The sequence below is a fragment of the Egretta garzetta genome, unplaced genomic scaffold, assembly GCF_000687185.1.
Source record: "Egretta garzetta isolate BGI_Z169 unplaced genomic scaffold, ASM68718v1 scaffold22, whole genome shotgun sequence".
Taxonomy (NCBI): Eukaryota; Metazoa; Chordata; class Aves; order Pelecaniformes; family Ardeidae; genus Egretta; species Egretta garzetta.
This window is the reverse complement of record NW_009259102.1, coordinates 5,228,892-5,244,994: the sequence shown is the minus strand read 5'-3', so window position 1 is coordinate 5,244,994 and position 16,103 is coordinate 5,228,892. Positions and strand designations below refer to the sequence as shown.

Genomic DNA, 16,103 nt, shown 5'->3' with positions numbered 1-16,103 from the left:
GGTGCCCCTGCAGTGTGATCCGGCTGATCATGCAGTACCTGAAGGAGAACAGCCTCCACCGAGCCCTCGCCACTCTTCAGGAGGAAACTACTGTGTCCCTCAACACCGTGGACAGCATTGAGAGCTTTGTGGCTGACATCAACAGCGGGCATTGGGACACGGTGCTGCAAGCCATACAGTCGCTGAAGCTGCCCGACAAGACCCTCATTGATCTCTATGAGCAGGTGAGCGAGTGCAGGCTGTGGTCAGACTTCCCTGGCCGGGGTGGAAGCCCCTCTCCGGAGTTGTCCGCTTACCCTTTGCTGATGCAGATGTTTGTCTCTTGCTGCAGGTTGTGTTGGAGTTGATTGAGCTCCGGGAACTAGGTGCTGCCAGGTCTCTCCTGAGACAAACAGATCCCATGATCATGCTAAAACAAACTCAGCCAGAGCGGTACATCCACCTTGAAAACCTTCTGGCCAGATCTTACTTTGATCCTCGTGAGGTATGTTACGCTTTTCCTTGGGACTCATGTTGCTGTCTTGCAGGACCCTTAGCATCGGTCCGAGTTGCTAACAGCTTACAGGATCTTTTCTCTTCCATTCTGAGAGTGAGAGAGCGCAGCTTCCCAGTTTGTTGATTTTACACATTTTATGAAGTGTTTGGGAAGTGATGTGTAAGACTGGATCGTGAGGCAGCAGAGCAGTGGTTTTGAAGTATACTGAAGGTGGGAGTTTGGGGATTTATGCCAGTATCCTGCCACAGGATGACATCTGTGCCTTGCTTTTCCCATCTTAAGTACACATGTACTTTTGTAAATAAAATTGTTGTTGTATAATAACAATAATGAGAAGGCATTATTTGTGCCTGATTATGTCAGTCTGACGTTTTTGGTGAAAGCATATCCCAAATGTTTCAAGGGTTGGTGTTAAAAGAGAAGGGCTGTTTTGAAGGCCTAATAGAAAATTAATCTGGAAGGGGCTTCAGTTCAGAGCAATGAATGTTTTTGTGGAAAATAGTTTAGAAGAATTACTTTGTAAAAAAAAAAAACAACCAACAAAACAAAAAAAAAAAACTTCTTTCTAGGCATACCCAGATGGAAGTAGCAAAGAGAAGCGGAGAGCTGCTATTGCGCAAGCTTTAGCTGGAGAAGTCAGCGTGGTACCTCCGTCTCGTCTTATGGCGCTGCTGGGGCAGGTAATTCTTGAAAAATGTTTTGGTAGCTATGGCAGTTTCTGTAGATCTTTGCCACATAAAACTATGATGTAGTTGATTCTCCAACTGTATAAAAGTAAAGCTGAAATATTGCACATTTACATGTGGTATAGTTAAAAATTATGTTTTCACCATGTGGCAAGAATTTAGTGGTTCTAGGAAAAGTCAATGCTCCAGCAGTAGATTTCTTCCCATAGAACAAATACTCAGTGCATAGAGATTATTTTCAAAGTGCATACTAACACACATTGTTTGTGTTGTGGCACTTACAACTCTTTTTTTTTGATTCTCAGAATGTAATAATTGATAATGTGTGCATACAGTATTTAATGCATTTTGCTGTTTTATGGCTTATATATCACTTTTTAAGCTTGTAAGTATGCAGAATAAATTTTCTCGACATAACAGGCGTGTCCTGTGACTGGAGGCAACTCTCAGCTGAAGGGGTTGTATAAGATTGTCTTTTGAATGGCATTCACTTGTGCCTTCCAAGAAGGCGTATGCGTAATTTTTAATTTTAATGTATGCAGTTCTAGGCAAATAGACATCAGGTCAGGTAATTTAACTTAACACAAGATCGAACTCAAACTGTGTGCGTGCTATATACTGCGTACTGAAGGTAGAATGAGAAGGGGTGGTCCTGAGTCATTCTCACTTGCAGAAATCGTTTGGGGATAACGTTCTGTTCTGTTTGTGGCTGTGAGTTAGGAATGAGCTGGTAAGTCTTGTTTCAGGTAATTGTTTGCAGTGCGTTTGTCTCAAACTGTACAGGTGTACAGTTTGTAAAGATACAAAGATCTATGGCTGTATTGTGTTAATTAGAAGCAAGTTTTGCTGAGGAAGATGTATGTTAACTGATACCAACTGTATGGCTTTCAACTCCTCAAAAGGCACTGAAATGGCAGCAGCATCAGGGCCTGCTTCCTCCTGGTATGACAATTGACTTGTTCAGAGGCAAAGCAGCTGTGAAAGACGTAGAAGAGGAGAAGTTCCCCACACAGCTGAGTAGACATATTAAGGTGATGTTGTGTTTGCTGTTATGTGTGTTATTGCTGCTTGTTCTTTCCTGTGCTTTATGTTGGGAGATAAACGTAAACCTTCTGAATTCTTCTGTTCTCTCTCTCTCTCTCTCTGTTTTGGTTTTTTTTTCCCCCTAACTTCTCCGTGCTTTATCTCATCAGGAGACTTTTCGTGAGAGTCTGAAATGAGGTCCCTTGGCAAGAATGGGTGCTCATGGTATTTGTGAATATGATAAATGTATTGATTGTTTCTTTGACTTCACGGTTCAGAATCTTTCCATTTTCAGAAGTGGTTTGCTTTATTTGTACAAGAAAATACTCAAGTCTTAAACTTCTGTGCATGCATATTAGCTTCTGTGAACCATTTAAGTTTTGATTATAAACTAGTATGTATCAGGTCTGCTAATATGATTGGTATCTCCTTTTCAAGGATTTTATCATACAGATTTCAAAAGAGAAAGAAAACTGCTGTAGTGTTGTCCTGCAGCACTCACAGTGTGGACTAGGCAGTTTCCTCCTGTGAAGGTTCTTCAACTTCACTAAGCAGTTCTGCACAGTGAGAAGTGTTAGTTCATTGTAGTAGGTCTACCAGTTCTCACAACGAGCAGAAGATAATGTATTTTGGAAGTCATGAGTTGGAACTTGTAAAATCAATTCGCTGTGTTCAGTAGCAGCTTGGTAAAAATGCTTTATTAGAACTTGTTTTGTTTACCAGCACTGCTCTTGGATTTTTCTATTGATTAGTGAATGCTATTCTGTACTCAGTTGTCATGGTCACTTATATTTAAAAATTTTAAAATATTTTAAAATTTTAAAATTGTATATAAAAAATACCAAACATTCTCTGTGAAAACTTCACTGGAGAAACATCATTCCAAGTGAAGCAACTTATACTACTTCAGAAGTTTTTGAAGTCTCTTAGGGATGTATTTTGGGTTCCGGAAAGGTATTTGGTAACATACACAACTCACTGCAAAAACAAAAATAGGAAGACAACCAACCCAACCGCTGCTGTGAGCATGGAGTGTTTGATGTAAGTTTCACAGATATTACCGGGATCAAAAGGCGGTATGTATGTATTGACAGGATTTTTTTGTACCTTAACATTAAATTTGTGAGTGCATATCTCTAGAAAATACTGTATTTTTGCCACCAGAATGAGACTACAGTTTTGTTTTAATGAGTTGCTTCTTTTAAATTGCTCATTAGGCTTAATTTATATTCTCCTAAAAACAGTTTGGGCAGAAGTCGCATGTGGAGTGTGCTCGGTTTTCCCCAGATGGACAGTATCTGGTTACTGGCTCTGTCGATGGTTTCATTGAAGTATGGAACTTCACTACTGGGAAGATTAGGAAGGTAAGATGCGCCTTATTTCACATGGATAGTTCATTGGCCAGAGTACCTGGTTTTATTCTTTGAGATTATGCTCTGTTTGTTTTCATCTCCCTGGGACTGTGAATCTGAAAAGGATGCATGCTTGGGTGATTCAGATATTGGCCTGGAATCTTTACATGGGGTTAATCATCTGGTTTGTCATACACCTCCCTCTTCCATAACTTACTTTTTTTTTTTACCTTTCTGGATCATCACTGTTGCCTCTAAAATGGTGACAGTAGCACTTCCCTATTGTAAGGCTGTGAGATCTGCTTGATGATGGGTTATAAAATATAACTGACATTAAAACTGCTAGTACTTTTGCACTTTGCCTGAAAAGCTATTTCATTGAATTCACTATTTTGACTGATGGATCTCTTGCTTTCATTTAGGATCTGAAGTACCAGGCGCAAGATAACTTTATGATGATGGATGATGCAGTGTTGTGCATGTGCTTCAGCAGAGACACAGAAATGCTAGCAACTGGAGCACAAGATGGAAAGATCAAGGTACAAATCTTTTTGTATGGTATGTTGGTAGAGGTGGTGACCCGGAGGATTCACTTGTGACTGCAGTAATGTTGCAAGCCCATATAAAAAGAAATGAAGCTCAGCATGGCTCAGAAACAGATACATATTGGCTCTGATGTTTAAGCTTCTCTGATTTTATAACAAAGTAACTGCCTCTGTTTCACTTGCCTTTTCCAGGTTTGGAAAATCCAGAGCGGTCAGTGTCTGAGAAGATTTGAACGAGCTCACAGTAAAGGTGTTACATGCCTCAGTTTCTCTAAAGACAGCAGCCAAATTCTTAGTGCGTCTTTTGATCAGACAATCAGGTAAATAAAACAAGAATGTGTGAGCTACAGTGCAGGAGAAAATAAACCACAGAATTTTCACATTAAGCAGTTAAACTTTTGAATATAGATTCATTTTTCCCGGGATTTGATTCTTTTGCGTTGAGTTTTAATACTAATAGGAGAGTGTGACGGCTGAGGGTTGGAGAGGAATAGTTTGAAAGTTTGACTTTTCACCTTGCTTAACTTTCATTATTCAGGGCTAGGGGCCAGGTACTTCTGCTCTGTTGTCATTTACATTGCCCTTGCATGTCTTCTTTCTGGGAGACTCCTAGCTTAAGAAACAGTTGTGTCAACCTTCAAAAATAACATTTTTTTTGTAATAAGCTTAGGGTAAAAAAAGATCTGAAGGTAACATTTTTCAAAACAGCCTGAACAGCCTAATCATACTAGCTTTAATAGACGACATGACAGTAGTTGGTTCCATACAGTTTATTTTCCTTGTGAAGGAGTATCATGGGCTCTTCTCTTTTTGCTATCCAAAGAAATCGTCTGAGAGCAGCTTTAAGTATTTTGGTGCATCTTCTCTGCTTCCTCGTGGTAATTGCTGAATAGAGCAAAATTTCCAGAAGTCCAAAAGTGTTTGGGAATTTTAATTAGCAATAGTCATGGCTCTCCTGTGAATAAGGGTGTCTCTGTCCCTGGGAGCTGCATGTGGGTGAGAGGAGATAAGGTGCATCCCTACACATTCACAGCAAATCACTTTGCATCATGTTGCTGCTCTCTAAGTCATGCATTGCTGGCTCTTACCATAAAATGGTTCTCGTCTCAGCTCATGCCCTGAATCCATCTCTGTAATCCCAGCCCCCAGATCCACCCCTCTGTCTCTCTTGGATCCAGATAACTCCCTTTAGAGTGGGAACAAGAGGAAGATGGACCCAAGGAAAATGTTTTCTGGCTATCTGTTCTTCCCAGCAGCCTGACATGGAATACTAGAGATCCAGCCCTGGAAGACAGCTAGGCTGGTGGACCCTGAGAGCTTCAAGAGCAGGAGTTGCAGTTTGTATCTGGAAATGGCAGTACAGCCTTTCCTGTGCTTTAGGGTGCTGGGGTTTGATCTGTATCTCATCAGGTAGACATGGTGTATGTAAGGGAAGGCTGAGAGAGCTGGGCCTGATTGGCCTGGAAGAAGAAGGCTGAGAAGGGACGTAGTTGCCTCATCTAGAGGTAGTCATAGATAAGACAATGCCAGACTCTTCTCAGGCACACAGTTCCTACAAGAGACAAGCTCCTGGAAGTGAAATTCTGATTATATATAAGGCAAAACTTTATTTCCCCTTGAGAAGGAAGCAGTGCTTGGACAACACTGAGAGAGTTGGGTCAGGCTGGGGGGAGATCTCAACCCTTGAAGACTTCCAAAGATAAATTGAACAAAACCATGAGTGACTTGGAAGTTGACATTGCTTTGAGGAGAGCAGTGGAATGGAGGTCTTCTGAGGTTACTTCCAGCCTAAGTTACTCTGTGATTCACTGTTTTGGAATCTCTGGTAGAGAAAGATCATGTGGCCAGCTGATTTATACATTTATGCTGGCAAGAGAAAAAACCTTCTTTCAGTGATGAAAAAGAGCCATAGAGACAGGATCATTGTTCTCTTCACCCCCAAAAGATAATTCCCGTTTCTCCAGGCTGTATCTGCTGTTCTGCTTTTCGGCATGGGAATTGTTTCTGTTTGTCATGCAAACCATCCTTTGCTGTGTAGCACCAGCACTGTGTTGGGGTATGAGATGTGGGGGTTTTTAACCAGTCTGTGTGATTCAGTTTGCCAGTGTCTGTGGCATTCCTTTTGGGCATTGAAACTGTTCATGAAGTTGAAGGCCCACAAGCTGATACCTTGGAAACCCAGGAATGAGAGTTGAGCCTTTCTGCAGACTTCAGAGACGCTTTGTTGGCGCAATCCAGTTAGTGTAGTTTAGCAAGTTGGTAGTGTGTCAGCTCAGTTACAGTGGCTGGATATGAGGTCTGTCTGGAGAAAATCCAAGGAAGCACATCCCTCTTAATGTGGTTGGCCTAAACTGAACAAACTTGGCATTAGCTGACACTTTCCACATGCTATAAGACTTATGTGCATGCAGGTACTGCAGTTTACCTGGTGTGCAGATAATCTGTTAAACAACATCGTAAAGCAATGGATTGTTGTGGGACAGGTATGAAAGTGGTTAGGCTTGCATCCATGCTCTAAGAAAGCTCAAGTGTCTGTGCAACCCATGTAAGGCAGACAAGGCATAAATTATAAAATAGTTTAATTTAGAAGGTACCTCTAGAGGTCTCTAGTCCAATATGCTTCTTTAAGCACAATCAGTCTTTCAGTTAGGACAGCTTGCTCAAGGCCTTATCCAGCTGCGTTCTCAAAATCTCTATGGGTGGAGACCCCACTGCTTCTCTTGGCATCTGTCCTAGGGCTGTACAACCATCAGAGAAAATCCTGTTTGGCCATAAGGAATTAAGTTTTGCTTTGTTTTGTTTTGTTTCCTTTGTAACTTGTGCCCTTTGCATCTTGTCCTGTGCACCTCTGAGAAGACTCTGACTCCATTTATGCTGTAAAAACTTGTTAGGTAGTGATGTTAACCAAATAGTTAAAATTTCTCAGGTGTTTACTAAGGACTTAGATACCTTTTTTTTTTTTTTTAGAGGATCATTGCAGGGTGGATAAAAGCAAGAATGAAAGTTAATTGTAACTTTTAATACTAGCAAATAGTCACAAAAATACTCAAATTCTGTTCTAATCTGAGTTGCCAGATGGGCAGTAACCTCATAAAACCCTTGTTCGTGTGGCTCTTAGCATCTGGAAGGCGTTGCTTAACATTTGTGTAGCACGGTAATTCTGATGCCACATCTATTTGGTGTCTTGTTACTGAGTGGAATTTGCTCGCTGCTGGGTGGATATGGTTTGCAACAAAGCTCTTCTGTCATTATGCAGACACTTCACTGCAGCTGAAAGCAACCTAGATCAGTTTTATCTAGTTCACAGATAGTTCTCCTCTTTGTAGTTATTCTGACTTAATAATTTAACTTTTTTTTTTGTCTACAAGGAAGACAGCAATTAGGTGCTCCTGAACTTTCACTTCTCTGGGCTGAACACACACAGCCCTCAGCCTCTCCTCAGGCATCTTGTGGTCCAGCCCTGTGGCCATTTTAGTGGCCCCTTAGTAGGGCCCCAAAACTGGACATGGTCCTCCAGAAGTGGCTACAGCTCTGCCATGTAGGGGGGAACCTTGATCTGCAGACTGTACTTCTTCTAATGCATCTGGTGTGTGGCTGGGTTTTCTCAATGCCACAGCATGCTGCTGGCCTTCTTTTTGTTCTCCCTGAGGCCTACCAGGTCCTTCACTGTGGACCTCCTCTGCAGCTGGTCAGCCCCCCATTGCTTCTAATGCCTGTGGTGGTTCTGCAACAACCTGTTCTCAACATTATGAGGTTTCTCTTAGTCCATCTGTCTGTTTGTCAAAGTTTCCGACTTCCTTATCTGTCTCTTTCAAAACTGAGTTGCAGGATATGGGACATACACTGTGAATCAGATTAATCCAGCGCTCGATGACTGTATACATTTTATGTTTAATTGAATGGCATTATGTCATATGTTCAATAGCTTTAGGCTCTTGCCTATACTGTAAAACCTGGTGGTACCAATGGTGCTGCTTTAGATGAAAATGGAGAAATGTGTGGATCTTGGGGCAACTGCATGGTGAACAGGCATTACAAAAGGTCTTAATGAGAGACAATCTGTTTAAATCCTGATATATAAAAACTATAGCACAAGCATTTTAATTGAAATTACATAAGGTTGGATGTTGAATCAAGGATAGCAAGCTTAAAATGGAATAAAGAATTTAATTCTCAAGGCTTCAAACTTCTGGTTGAAAACTGTGTTTCTGTAGCCAGGAGGTACTACAATTTAAGGCTGATACTGATTAGCAATATAATTTCCTTTTAGATGACTGAGCAGACTCTTTGCAGAGTTGCACAGTAAGAGACAATGGCAAAGGCTTGCAAAAGAGAAAAATTCTGGCTGGATATAAGGGGGGCTTGTGATAAAGACTTTGGCTGTAGATTTTTAGTGCTATTTATTGTTGCCTGTCAAAGGTGTCTCAGATTTAAAATACGGTGAAGCCAGAGGGTGGTTCAGACTGCCTCAGTTGCTCACTCAGTTGTGATCTCTGTTGTGTGGCAGGATTCATGGTTTAAAATCTGGGAAAACTTTAAAGGAGTTCCGTGGTCATTCATCCTTCGTCAATGAAGCTACTTTTACCCAGGATGGCCACTATATCATCAGTGCATCCTCTGATGGCACAGTGAAGGTAAGACAGCACTTACCCTTTGTAAGTAACACATTCAGACTGTTTGCATGTTGTAGCTGATGTGTTACAGCTGCTGCAGTCACTGGAGAATGACTTGGGGTTATACCAGTAATAGGTCTTTCTGTTTGTGACTATTGCTGTAGATTGGTGTAAGTGAGAACTGATGAAGTTTCATACTGTGCCAACAGACTGCTGCAGAGCCCATTTCTGCTGTATTTATGAAAGGAGGACATAACTGCAGTACTTGCCTTCCTGTTCCTGCATTATTCTAGAAATAGAATTGACTGTGACACCTCTTGTCGAGGAATGTGGGGATTCCTTTGTCTGAAATAATGGCATTTTCTTGCTTACTGTGTTGGACACCTGTTTATTTCTTGGCGCTTAGCAGTCCCTTGCTGTGTAAGCTAGGTAATCTAGCATTAATGAAGTTGATTGTAGAAGTGATAGGTTTGGCTTCTAGTCTCAGCAAAGAGTGGAACTACGCAGTATGTAGTAGTTAAGAGGAGCAAAGCATTGTTGCATACAGGGCATTACTGACTAATAATAAATAAATGTGTATAGAAACACCTACATTAAGTAGGGTATCCATGCAGTGTATAGGGGGTGGGTAAACACATCTGGTTTATAGATGTGGCCTAGGAGGGTGTGACAGATTTTGCTCATATTAAATGGGGTGTTATTTCAAACTTGCAGTCTTTGCTAGACTGCCACAATCATGGGAATAGCATAAGGAGGTGGTATCTTTCATTTTGATTGTAGCAGTTTATAAACAGCAAAAATAATCCACAGATGATGAGTTACAATTTATTTTAAATATTAAACAAGCAGTTCCATTTCCTGTTTCTAAACAGCTAGAACAGCCTGGTGTTGAGCCTGAGGCAGCTCTAAGCTGGGACGTCTCTCCCACTGGCATCAGTGAGGCTTTGCTTTTTCAGCGATTTTCGTGTCTGTCTTGTGTAAGGTGAATTGCACGTGCACATGCATTCACTGATACCAGCTAACACCAGAAAGCAAGTCTGGACTCACCCCTCAGGGAATACGTGTAATGAAAGGGAGCCAGGCTGCATTTGGATAATGGAAATTCCATGCAGTTCAATTGTAGTGAAATTGTTGATAGTGTCCACACTCCAAAATAGATGCGATAATTTTTTTAAAATCTTTTTTAGAATTTTTAGAATTCATATTTCCCTTCAGGCACCTTAAAAATGGGAATCCTGTATCTTGAATTAGCTCATTGTTGTTTAATTTTTTTAAAGCTAATTGGTTTTACATTTATTTTCCATACTAGGTTTGGAACGTGAAGACGACAGAGTGCTCAAACACCTTCAAATCTCTTGGCAGCACTGCTGGGACAGATATTACTGTGAACAGTGTCATTCTGTTGCCTAAAAACCCAGAACACTTTGTTGTTTGCAACAGATCCAACACAGTTGTCATCATGAATATGCAAGGACAAGTATGTGATCTTACTGCTGTCCTTTCAAATCTTTCTCTGTCATTTTAAGAATGCCAAAAACCTAATTAATAACCTGGCCTGGGGTTAAACCTGATTTCTCCAGTTTGCTTTTATGACAAACTATTCTGTACCCAGATTGTAGAACAGCTTGACTTGCAGAAAGTGATTGCCCCTATGGAAAGATCCCATGTTTTAAACAGACCTAGTACTGCCGAAATATTTTTGCTCTGAACATAGTAATGATGTGCTGCAATTTAACCCTGCCAAATACTTTTCTGGGGGGGTATCTTTACAGATTGTAAGAAGTTTTAGCTCTGGTAAGAGAGAAGGTGGTGACTTTGTCTGCTGCGCACTTTCACCTCGTGGTGAATGGATCTACTGTGTTGGTGAAGATTTTGTGCTCTATTGCTTTAGCACAGTGACTGGCAAGCTGGAGAGAACTCTGACTGTAAGTTCTTAGCTTTGAGATTTTGCAGGCTTCTAAACACAAGGATGATCCAAATGCTTGTTATTTATGAAGTCTGTAAGGAGAAGTCTTGTACCAAAGGCGTTCCAGAACAGTTGGCTGTAGAATGTCTTTATGTTTTTTTAGAACCATTTTAGTTTTAAAAGTTATGAAAATGTTTACCTACCACGCCAAGAGTGAATTGATTCAAACTTATTTGAACTGGAGCATATCTTGGCCTGGGCTCTGGCTGATGGAGAATCTCACCAAGCTGTCAGATTTAAAACTGTCGGGCTTAAATTTGCTCTGGATTAAACTAAAGAGGAATACCATCTTGAATGTCTAAATTTAATGGGGAACACTTAGATGTTGTGGATTTCAGTGGATGTAAACCTTCACTGAACCTTCCCTTGCCCCACAAAAAGTACCTGCTGTGTTGCAAAAATTATTGTGAACTGGAACTTAATACTGGGGGTGGGGTGGGGTGTGTGTGTATGTTCCTCTGCTTTTGCCCTGTGCACAAAGCATTTTAAACTTCAGTCCAGCTTTCCTCTAGCTCTTATTTGAATCTGCTAATGGAAGAATCTGCTGATGCATCTTTCTGCTTACTCTCTAGGTTCATGAAAAAGATGTCATTGGCATTGCTCATCACCCCCACCAGAACCTGATTGCCACGTACAGTGAAGATGGCCTCCTCAAGCTCTGGAAGCCATAGCTTGATTTTACAATGAGCTATGAAGTATGCCTGTTAGTTGCAGGTTATTGATGTTTGTGCTTTAACAAGGTCTAAATGCACAGAATGTGGATATTTGCTCAATTTTCAGTTGAGGTTTCCAGAGAATTACATTTTTACTTCTTGGTCTAAAGTTAGGTAGATTGATGCTTAAATATAGCATCAATTAATTTCAGATACTTTTATTTTTACCAGAGTAGCCGAAGCAACTTCAGTGAGAATGTTTTTTCTGTCTCCTGAAGTCTGTACTCTTCCTACAGTGTTTATAAAAGTTGAACAAGCTAGGATCTACACACAGTTACAAGTGGTTGCTGACTTCCTACAATACAGTAAAATGCTTTTTTTTTTTATTTGAATGAATTATGTGAAATGGGAAAGCTGTCTTTTCTCCAGTGCTGAAACAAAGGCACAGTTTTCCTGGAATGCTGATGAGGCTGCTCTGTCGTCAGCTTGAAGGCAGAGGCTTTTCTAGTCCAGTGGGTTTTGCTGTGTTCAATTTTCACTATAGTTTTTCCAATTGTACGTATTAAGTAGTGTCACACAGCTTCCTCAGAACGGAATTATTCTTTCCCATCTCCCAGCACTTCCTGCTATAAACCAGCCTAACTTTGCAGTGAGATATAGTTGCATTTTTTGGTTTTTTCATTTGTTTGGTTGGTTTTTTTGGGGATTTTTTGTTTTGTTTGTTGGTTTGTTATTGTTTGGTTTGGTTTGTTTTACTTCCAGGCTAAAAGGAATTACTACCTGGGCCCTCTTCCTACAAGTGCATAATGTCTTCAGACCAGCTTTAACTGAAGCAGTTCCTTCTGGGGTGCCATGTCACCACAGGACTTGCTTTTCAAGGCCTAGGATAGTGTTCTGGGTGGATATGTTTCCCGCCATCTAGTGGTTGCTTCCACCATGGTGAGCATATAGTGCTTGCCTTGGTGGGTTAGTGAGTGTGATATAATCAATCTCCCAGGCCTCCCCATATAAATATTTCAGCCACTGTCTACCAGAGGGGCTTTAAAAGCTTGGCTTACTTGATCACAGTGCATGTTTCATGTTCATGGATAACACGTGCAATAGTGTCCATGGTCAAGTCCACCCCTTGATCACGAGCCTGTCTGTATGTTACATCTCTTCCTTGGTGGCCTGAGGTGTCGCAGGCCTACCAAGCTAGAAATAATTCACCCTTATGTTATGTGACCAGCTTTAACTGAAGCAGCCTCAGGGGATCAATGTTTTAAAACATGCAAAAGCCAGTTTACAGAGGCCAAGTTCCTAGTGCTGTGGTGCTGCACATGCTGCAGTTGTTTTGGTTTTTTTCCAGTTTACTCAGTTTAGCTTCCTGTTTTCCCAAAAGAGCATGGCGTACTTAAGCTTTAAATAATTACTTGTAAGATTTCTTTTTAATTTCATATACCTTGGACCTAGTTAAGGTGATACTTAGGTCCCACACTATGATAAAAAGAAGCCTCCAGGCTCTTCAGTTTTGAGCAGATGATTCCATTTGAGATCCTGACTAATGCACACAGCTGTGAATGTACACCAGAATCTTCTAAAGTCTGACCACAATTTTTGTAGGATGCAGCAAAAAATGAGGTTTTGTCTGTAATGATGAGACAAATGCGTGTAGATCTGAATGTGCCACACAGTTTCCTGTCCTCATCTCTGGTAGAATGCTTTCCTACCACAGTAACCTAGCTTCTCTTTGACTTTATAAATTAGTTCCAATTCAAGTACCCTCACAGTTTTCTTCAGCTGGAGGGCTTCATCCTAACGCAAGTATTGGTTGCCAGCTGGTGACTGACCTTCAGCACTGACTGGTGCACTTAATGGGTCTACATGCATATTGGTCTAAGGAATTGCAGAAAAATTTCAGTTTAGCATCTCACATAGCATTGCTTGTTCACTACAACTGTAGTGTTTAGTTCTGTGTTTAGCTGTAATGTTTTAATTCCCAAGTTGTTTTTTACTTCCTTAGATATGGCAATAAAGTTATTTTTTCAGACAGCAAAAAGTGATTATTTTTCCTGCCTGAAGAGACACCTGTGTGTCAGAAACATCTGACAGTCCTACATCTGGCAAGCTCCATTGGCAGTTTGTACTTTTGATCAAGGAGAAGATCTCTACGTTATCTAACTCGTGGTTCATTTTGCCTTCAGATTACACGGAACTGTTAATCCTCAATGTAGACAATATTTTACATTGTTCTTTAAAAGAAATGTAGTTGTAGCAAATAAAGCTGTCAGAATCCCGAATGTTTAAAGATTTAAATACATTCTCTAGCTTAAAAATGGGAGAAAATCTGGCATTTACGCTTTTTATATAAGAGTTTCAGATTTTGTTGCATCAAGTAGTCATGACAAAAAAGCTAAATGTAATGCTTATGAAAGGGCAATGCTAATACTTACCTCCTGGGGTGCAGCTGTAATTTGTAAAATAGGTGGCAGTTGGTACAAAAGTACAATTATAATCTTGGAAATGTTGATTTTTTTTTTAATTGTAAAATGTTTTGTTTTGTTTTTTTTTAAGGTAAATGTTAATTTTTTTAATGTAATCTAGGAAGACATTTTCTCTCTGGAGAATCAGCCAGGTGTTATGCCACTTAGCTGTTTGTAAGACTTGAACAAGGCAACATCTAGTGCTTTAACTAATATTAAAGAAGGCATTGTTCACCCATGGGCCTTGCTTTATTCTTCAATTTATTTTGCTTGGAGCTAGTGAGTTCCGTGACATAGAGGAACGCAAAATCCTTTGCAGGGGGAGCGCTGTGTAATGGAAGTCTCATGGGTCAGTTCATCCTCCTGCTGCTGAATTGGAGATCAATGAATTTCAGCCTTGCATGGGTGGAATCAGCTGCCCATCTGCATGTGCTTGCAGAATGTATGTGGAAGAGCTACTGCTGCCTCAGCAAAAAATAAGCGCCCATAGGTTCATGCGCAGTTATGCAGCTGGTGGGTGTAATGGGGTTTTTTTTAATGTTATTGAGGAAATACTTTGCCCAAGTAACATGAGCCTGTAGATAATGGTGTGTAGTCCTGCTCTGAAACCACTGCCAGCTTGCCATCTGCAAAGAAAAATCAAACCTTCCCTTGAGTCCTAGAAAGATTTAGAGAGACCAGCTGAAAACTGGAGAGTTGGTCTCAAAAAGAAAAGATCCTTTGTGGATGTCTTACAAAGCAGCCAAATCTTTGTCTGAGAGACTGGACAGCCTCCATGGGTGTCTGCCAGCCCACGTGAATCAGTGATGTTGCATGTGTTGCTGAGGATGTTGAACTGTGAGCTTGGGTGGGAGGGCCTGCCTCTGGTGCGGGGCAGCTTAGTAACACGTGTTCAGTCAGAGATAAGAAGGGAAAGAAAATCCATGGCAGAGATTTGTAGGACAGGTGATGCTAAAAGTCAACTGTAAAAGCTCTTCAGGTACAGTTTTTCTTCTCTTTCTGCCTCGTGTCTGCATGGGTCCGGGGAGTCCTTTGTAAGTCCTTTGTAAGCATGGTTACTCCATCTCCTGTTGATGATGTGGGCTCCAGTGAGTGTGCTCCAGATAGCTATACATAAACCCTGTGACCTTCTGGATCATGACGACTTGTGAGAGACAGGCTGAGCAAACTTGGATGTGAATGTCAGGGGGAAAAGCATAGGCTTCAGGTGAATCGTAAGGAGAAAGGCGGTGTATTGTGGTTTAGCCCCTGCCAGCAACCAAACCCCACACAGCCACTCACTCACCCTCCCCGCCCCCGGTGGGATGGGGGAGAAAATTGGAAGGGTAAAAGTGAGAAAACTCGTGGGTTGAGGTAAGAACGCTTTCATAACTGAAATATAATGATAATAAATTAATAATAATAGTAGTAATAATAATGAAAAGGAAAACAAGGTTCACTACAAGGACTTTATCCCCTTCCAAAGTATGTAAGAATTTTGACTGGGGAGGGCCATCTCACTTGACAGATTCCCCAGTGTTGACTACGCAGGTCACCTTTGCTAAGTGTGTATCCCAATGTTTGAATGTCCCAGCACCCATTGCCCTCAGTGTAGTCTTTAACAGCCCTTTGTATCTTTCAATTTTCTGGGAGGCCGGTACATGATAGGGGATGTGATAGACTCACTCAATGTCATGCTCTTTGGCCCAGGTGTCTATGAGGTTGTTTTGGAAATGAGTCCTGTTGTCTGACTCAATTCTTTCTGGGGCGCCATGTCGCCACAGGACTTGCTTTTCAAGGCCTAGGATAGTGTTCTGGGTGGATATGTTTCCCGCCATCCAGTGGTTGCTTCCACCATGGTGAGCATATAGTGCTTGCCTTGGTGGGTTAGTGAGTGTGATATAATCAATCTCCCAGGCCTCCCCATATAAATATTCCAGCCATTGTCTACCAGAGGGGCTTTAAACGCTTGGCTTATTTGATCACAGTGCATGTTTCATGTTCATGGATAACATGTGCAATAGTGTCCATGGTCAAGTCCACCACTTGATCACGAGCCCATCTGTATGTTACATCTCTTTGAGGTGTCACAGGCCTACCAAGCTAGAAATAATTCACCCTTGTGTTGCCAGTCCAGATCTACCTGAGCCACTTCAATCTTAGCAGCCTGATCCACTGCTGGTCGTTTTGATGTTCTTCAGAGGCCCGACTCTTGGGTACATGAGCATCTACATGATGTACTTTTACAGCCAGGTTCTCTATCTGGGCAGCAATATCTTGCCACAATGCAGCAGCCAGATGCCAGCTTCTTCCAGCCTCTGCGCTTTC

The 16,103-nt window shown here is 41.3% G+C and overlaps 1 protein-coding gene across 2 annotated transcripts; it reads left to right on the top strand.

Annotated features, from left to right (window-relative positions):
- The first annotated feature begins 12 nt into the window (after positions 1-12).
- Positions 13-14,036, top strand: SMU1 (SMU1 DNA replication regulator and spliceosomal factor). 2 transcript variants are annotated; one of them, XM_035890792.1, is made up of 12 exons: positions 13-224; positions 332-484; positions 1,066-1,176; positions 2,085-2,213; positions 3,450-3,569; positions 3,980-4,096; positions 4,295-4,422; positions 8,610-8,736; positions 10,025-10,192; positions 10,488-10,640; positions 11,254-11,376; positions 12,097-14,036. In XM_035890792.1, the coding sequence occupies exons 1-11, from the start codon at positions 30-32 to the stop codon at positions 11,350-11,352; spliced, it is 1,500 nt and encodes a 499-aa protein (XP_035746685.1). In that variant the 5' UTR covers positions 13-29; the 3' UTR covers positions 11,353-11,376; positions 12,097-14,036. The 2 variants fall into 2 exon arrangements, with proteins under 2 accessions (XP_035746685.1, XP_035746684.1); XM_035890791.1 differs by having other exon boundaries at positions 11,254-14,036.
- The last annotated feature ends 2,067 nt before the right edge of the window (positions 14,037-16,103 follow it).

Coding starts and splice junctions, on each gene's coding strand:
- SMU1 (XM_035890792.1), top strand. CDS start 30: ATGCAGTACCTGAAGGAGAACAGCCTCCACCGAGCCCTCGCCACTCTT. Junction 485..1,065: donor CTTACTTTGATCCTCGTGAG/GTATGTTACGCT, acceptor ACTTCTTTCTAG/GCATACCCAGATGGAAGTAG. Junction 2,214..3,449: donor AGCTGAGTAGACATATTAAG/GTGATGTTGTGT, acceptor TCCTAAAAACAG/TTTGGGCAGAAGTCGCATGT.